The 6,530-nt window shown below is 36.6% G+C and overlaps 1 protein-coding gene across 1 annotated transcript in view; it reads right to left on the reverse strand.

Moving 5' to 3' along the window:
• Positions 1-5,426, reverse strand: part of CASP8AP2 (caspase 8 associated protein 2) — a 38,973-nt gene extending 33,547 nt beyond the window's left edge. Inside the window, exon 1 of the mRNA XM_007950818.2 lies at positions 5,372-5,426. Within this exon, the coding sequence (XP_007949009.1) occupies positions 5,372-5,426 (55 nt within the window). The remainder of the gene's footprint in view (positions 1-5,371) is intronic.
• Between the last annotated feature and the right edge of the window lie 1,104 nt (positions 5,427-6,530).

The raw sequence follows: 6,530 nt of genomic DNA on the forward strand, positions 1-6,530 counted from the left end.
GTCGAGTCGGCCCCAACTCATAGCGACCCCTCCTTGGGTTTCCGAGGCAGTATCACTACGGAAGTAGGATTGCCCAACCTTCCTTCTGAGGAGTGTTGCCTATTCCAGACATTTCTTAAAAATGGAATTATTCTGTATTTGTCCTGTGTGTCTGGCTTCTTTAGCTTAGCATAATTTTTTAAATTGTTTGTTTATGTTATCTCCACATTGCCATTTTTTTTTTTCTTTTTGAACATTTTACTGTGGTTTGGGTGAAAAGTTTACAGAGAAAATTAGTTTTCTCCTCAACAATTTAAAAGGTATCAAGGAACACTTTGCAGTACCTCCTCTGGGGGGTGTGATAGTTAAATTTGTGTGTCAGCGTGGCTGGGCCTGGTTAAGTCACTGGGGAGCTAGATGTAGCATTTCCCATGATGGGACTGATAATCAACTCCATGGTGGAATCTACTGTGAGCAGCTGAGGAGCTGCCTTAGGGATGTGGTCTGCTTCCTGTACATAAGGAGAAGTCTTGGGGAATGGTCTCTAGCTTATGACACACTTGAACCCTGCATGTAGCCATGTCATTGTTCAGCAGCCTGCCATGCTCTGCAGACCTTGGGACTTTCAAGGGACTTGAATGAATGGCCTGCCATGTGGTTTGGTAACATCGGGACTGTGACTTTTTACTTGTCAGACATGGGCTTGTCAGTCTCAGCAGCCAGTAGCTGTCTGAGTGAAGAAAAGCTTCTAGCTCCAGTGGGCCAGGAGCAGAAGGCAGAGCTGAAGCCCAAGGTTGAAAAGTCTTCACCCAGCCCCTAGAGCCTGACACTTTGAACTCAGACTTAAAGCCTCCAAACTGTAGGAGAATAAACTCCTGTTCGTTAAAGTCATCCCATCTGTGGTATATTCTTGTCAGAGCGGCACTAGGTAACCAAAACAGGGGGTATGACCACCTGTACTGGCCAACAACCAGACTAGTCTGGCTATTCATGCAAGCCTCATAATATTATCTTCTACTAGTGTAAATATTACTGGGACAGGAGAAGGAAAGGGGTGGCCCACAGACCTAAAGAGACTGGGCCAGGATGCAGCACTGCTTTCCCATAAGATCCCCTAATAAACTTGATGCCTTTTAGAGTGACTCCAAGTCAGCAGTCTCTCTGTGCAAAGTTATTCTGAGGCATTTGTCTTCTTGGGTCTGAACCCCAATACCAGACCCTACCCTGTACATCTCCTTGTATCCTTTCTGAATAACTGTTTACGTATAGATATTTTCTGTGAATTCTGTGAGCTGTTCCAAGGAATTGAGAAGATCACAGAGACAATGAGCCAGCAAGAGCTGGCATTTACCTAACTGCAAGTTTAAAGGACAGAGTCCTTCTAATTTATGGGTTCTACTTCAGCTGAGTGGCTGGGGTTCAGAGAAATGCAACATACACAGCTGGTCTCATACATGGTGCCTACATAACTTGTGACTTAGTTCTGGTTGGCTGGGGTCATAGAGAGAATGGCATTTGGGCAGCTGGCAACAAAGAAGTGGGAAGATGAGGACTGGATCCATTTCTAAGTGGGAACTGGATTCATGCTGATCCATACCATGAAGTTAGCAATAAAGGTGGGATCTGCCCACTGTGGTCCCCTTGCCTATTATAGTGCAATCATACTTAATGACATTAAACTGCTGAAAATCACTTGAAAAGAAGCCAAGGGGGGAAAAAAATGTTGCCATCTAGTGGATTCTAAGTTAGCCTTATAATAATACACAGAACAACAATATAATCACTGGTTTCTCATCAGAAACAAGAGAGGTCAGATGATAGAACAGTATCTTTAAAGTGCTAAAAGGGAGGGGAAGAAAAAAATCAACCCATAATTCTGTGTCCAATGAAAATATCCTTCAACAATGAAGGCAATTTAGAGAACATTGATTGAGCTTCTATTAAAGGTAATGGAAAAATTTGGGAATGGTTAATGGTGATGGCTAAATAGTATGATGAACATATTTAAGATCACTGAACTGTGCATGTAAAGACTACTAAAATGGTAAATGTTCTGTTGCTTATATATTTACCGTAATAAAAATAAAAAGTTCAAAAAAAAATTTTTCAAAAGCCAGAATGAAGACAAAATAAGAACATTTTCCAGTAAGTTAAAACTAAGAGAATTCATCACTAACAGAGCTGCACCATAAAAGGAAGTTCTTCAGGCTGAAAGGAAATAATACCAGAAGGAAATTCATGTCTTCAGGAAGGAATGAAGAGCACTAAGAAACGGTAAGTATAAAAGACTAATGTTTTTCTTAATTTATTTAAGATATATATGATTGTTTAAAGTAAAAATAATCACATTGTATGGAGGGATTTATGGCTTAAATGTCATCTACAACATAAAGGTAAAGACAAAGGATAAATGCAACTATACATATGAGATTACACATTTTATGTGAAAAGGTATAATACTACTACAAAAACTACAAATGTTAAGGATGTATATTGGAATCCTATGGGCATCCATAATGCAAAGAGGTAGAGCCAAAAAAGTAATATACAAACTTAAATTCTAAACTTTAGTAAAATTCAGAGAAAAACTGCAATCAAATTTTAAAATGGTAGATCTAAATCCAGTCACACCAATAAAGGACATTGTTGGGTTAATTGAAAAATCAAGAGTATAAGTGACAGATCAAACAAAAGTTATTGTTATCAGTGTTAAATTTACCAAAATTAATAATTACACTGTATGTAGTGTGTAAAAGGAAACCTTCTTCCAAGAAATGCACAGTGAATTATTTAAAGGGCCATAATCTTTGCAACAGGGAGCTCTGGTAGCATAGTGGCTAAGACACTTGCCTGCTAACCAGATGGCTGGCGGTTCAAACCCACCAGCCACTCCTCGGAAGGAAGGTTGGGCAATCCTACTTCCGTAGTAATACTGCCTCGGAAACCCAAGGAGGGGTCGCTATGAGTCAGGGCTGACTTGACGGCACATAACAACAACAATCTTTGCAACTTACTCTCACATAGGTCAAGAAAAACAATGTGTGTGCATTTGTATACACAAAGGGAGAGAGTACAATGATAAAGCCAGTGGAGTAAAATGGTAACAAAAACTAAATTTGGAAGAATCTGAACAATGATTCTTTTCCTAAGTTTTCATTCTTGCAACTTTTCTGTAAGTATGAAATTATTTAAAAACAGATTTAATGAAAGATAATTATAAAAATATTATAAAAATTTTAAAATTTGCAAAATTAAGGTAAGTGGTATAAAGCAAAATGTACACTGTATATGTAACTACATGTGTAAGAGTATTTTTAAAATATATGTGTGTGGACAGAGACTTACAGAAATGAAAATATCTGTTTCAGGCAAATGAAAATAACAAAATTTAACAAAGTTGCAGAAGTGATAAAATTTTAACTACTTGTGAATCTAGGTAAAAAGTAAAAATCATACTAGAATGTATAATATACTTTTAATTTTTCTGGCAGACTAGAATTTTTCAAAGACAAAAATCATTTGAAAAAACAAAAAATAACTACATAGCAGCATAATAATCTGAATCAATAAAAGTAGAAATAATTAAATAACACCAAATAACAAATAATGCTACTCAGAATATCCTGATGGTAATATTTGATACAAACATTTCGGTACCTATGAATACATATTAGTTTTTAAAACATATTTTAAGCAAAAATGGAATTCTACTGGGCATGTTTTATAACCGCTTTTTTCATTTTATAGCATAGTGATCACAATTCTGGTCAATAAACATATCTGTATAATCTCTAGTAGTGTAGTACCCAAGATACTTCATTGCTAACCAGAAGGCTGACGGTTCAAACCCACAAACCAGTCCTCAGAAGGAAGGATGGGCAATCTACTTCCATAGTGATACTGTCTCAGAAACGCAAGGAGGAGTCGCTATGAGTTGGGTCTGACTCGACAGCACATAACAACAACATAATCTCAAAACATTTAATAAGGCTATCATAGCATAATTACAATTAAGACAAAAGAACTAGAAAATAAGTGTTCTGGAAGGATTTGGAAGTTGACATTCTACATATCTTAAACATATTTCTATTTTATGAACTTATTTTACTGTAGCCATTCCCCAGGTTATAAACGAAATGTGTTCCTTTAGAAGTTGAATTTATTGGAAAAGGCGCATACAGTTCTTATTTAACCTTACTTTAACACAAAAGGGGGCTCTGATAGCATAGTGCCTAAAGCATTTGACTGCTAACCAGAAGGCTGGCGGTTCAAACCCATCAGCCACTCCTCGGAAGGAAGGTTGGGCAATCTACCTCCATAGTGATACTACCTCGGAAACCCAAGAAGGGGTCTCTGTGAGTCAGATTCAACTCCACAGCAGTGAGTTTGGGTTTTTTTTAGCACAAGAAAGGAGCTCTAGTGGTGTGGTGATTAAAGCATTTGGCTGCTAACTAAAAAACTGGCAGTTCAAATCCACCAGCCACTCAGTGGAGAAAGATGAGGCCGTCTGCTTCCATAGACTTACAGCTTTAGAAACCCTATGAGGCAGTTCTACTCTGTCCTAAAAAGGGTCACAAAGAGTCAGAACTGACTTGATGGCAGTGGGCTTGGTTTTGGTGCAATAAGAGGCTCGAAGCCTTTTCAATGATTTAAAAGCTGCACATGCAAGTGCATGCACAGGGAAACAGCTCAGGCAGCAGGAGTGCATGGAAGGGAAGGACAAAGGGAAGAGGCAACTACTGGGAGGAAGTTACACTGTGGGAAATCGTAGTCAGTGTCCTGAGACAAAATGTGTATGAATTGCTGTATGGAAAATGAATTTGCTCTGTAAACTTTCACCCAAATCACAATAAAAATTTAAATAAATAAATAAAAGCTGTGCACACAACAAGTGAAAATGATTGTGAAGCATTTGTTTCTAGCAATCATTTCAAAGTGAAAGCAAATTTATATGACATTAAAAGGTAATTATGAGCTGTCCGTAATTATGGGTGTTCTTAACCTGGGAAATTACTTTATTCAGTTTTGGTTACTTCTTTTTCAAACTAATGATCAACTGTGTCTCTCTATCGAAATTTTCCCCTAAACAACAATAAACATCATTGCGTTTACTGGAAGTGTTAACTTTAAGAGTAACAAATACTAACTGATATTTTTCTAGATATGACAATAAATCATTACCATTTATATTGGTGAAATTCCTAATTTGAATACAGGTAGAAACTTGAAAGTATACAAAAGAAGTTCACATTTACTAAACACTCCCTATGTAGCAGGCATTTCATTGGATTAATTCATTTATGTGTGGTAAAGTAAGTTGATAAGAGTGAGTAATTTTATAATTAAAAAATAAAAAAAATTAAGAAAGATGACGGGAAATACTAGCTCTTACCAGAAAAGACATCAAATAAACTTGTTCCATCACCATTGTCATCATCTGCTGCCATGATCCTATTTCCTTTTGACAGTCGCCATCTAACATATTAAAATAAAAGATTTTCCACTGTTAAAATCAACCTCACCATTCAGAGAATGAGCTTAGCTCTAAAAGGCAACTTTCAAATTTGAACACACTGAGTAAGTTCACTCTCTAACATCCTTAAAAGCAGACCTGTGATTTCAAAAACAAAAAGCTAACATTTTCTAGGCTAAAAAAAGAAAATCTTAAGCTTGCTAATATGGTTAAGCCACATCACAAAGTAAATATATTAAAATAGACTAAAATACAAATTAACTTGGTACTAAAATGAGCCAAGAATCATCACCACTACCACCAAACATACACACTTATTAATTAATGCTAACAAGAAATACTCGTACAAAAAAATCACTTAGGCCTAACAGAATCATGGGCAAAGGACAGGGACAATTCATTTTAATAAGATACACATAAACGTGTATGTACACACACATACAAATAGCTTTTGAAACACACAAAAAGATGTTTAACTTCACTAATAATTAAAGAAATGCAAAATTAAAACAGTGAGATACCATGCTGTACTGAAGAAAGTTAATAAGGTAGGCCTGATTACTTATTCTTAAAAACGTCTCCTTAAGAAAGAAGAGCTGCTTATGCACAGGGAGACAGCTCAGGGCGCCGATGAGTATGGAGGGATGGACACTGGGAAGAGGTAACTATGGGGAGGAAGTGGGAGGGGAGCTGTTGCATTGTGGTAAACTGTGGTCAATGTCATGAGACAAAGTATATGTGAAATGCTGTATAAAAAGTGAATTTGCTCTGTAAGTCTTCACCCAAATCACAGTTTAAAAAAAAAAAAAAAAGTCTCCTTACAAGGTTGGCTCTTGTCTGCTGTCTGAAAATTTGGGATTTCAGAAGGGTTCTGACCATTCTCAGAACTGAAAAAAGGGCACTTTTTTTATGTGTGGTAAAGTAAGTTGATAAGAGTGAGTAATTTTATAATTAAAAAATAAAAAAAATTAAGAAAGATCACGGGAAATACTAGCTAATTACTAAACTGTTTATGCAAATAATATGATTTATGCCACAAAAAATGGATCCTGTTAGAACGGGAAAAAAGTGTGGAAAA

This window comes from Orycteropus afer, unplaced genomic scaffold (genome assembly GCF_000298275.1).
Source record: "Orycteropus afer afer isolate SDZICR_OR568_19922 unplaced genomic scaffold, OryAfe1.0 scaffold00011, whole genome shotgun sequence".
In the NCBI taxonomy this organism is placed as follows: domain Eukaryota; kingdom Metazoa; phylum Chordata; class Mammalia; order Tubulidentata; family Orycteropodidae; genus Orycteropus; species Orycteropus afer.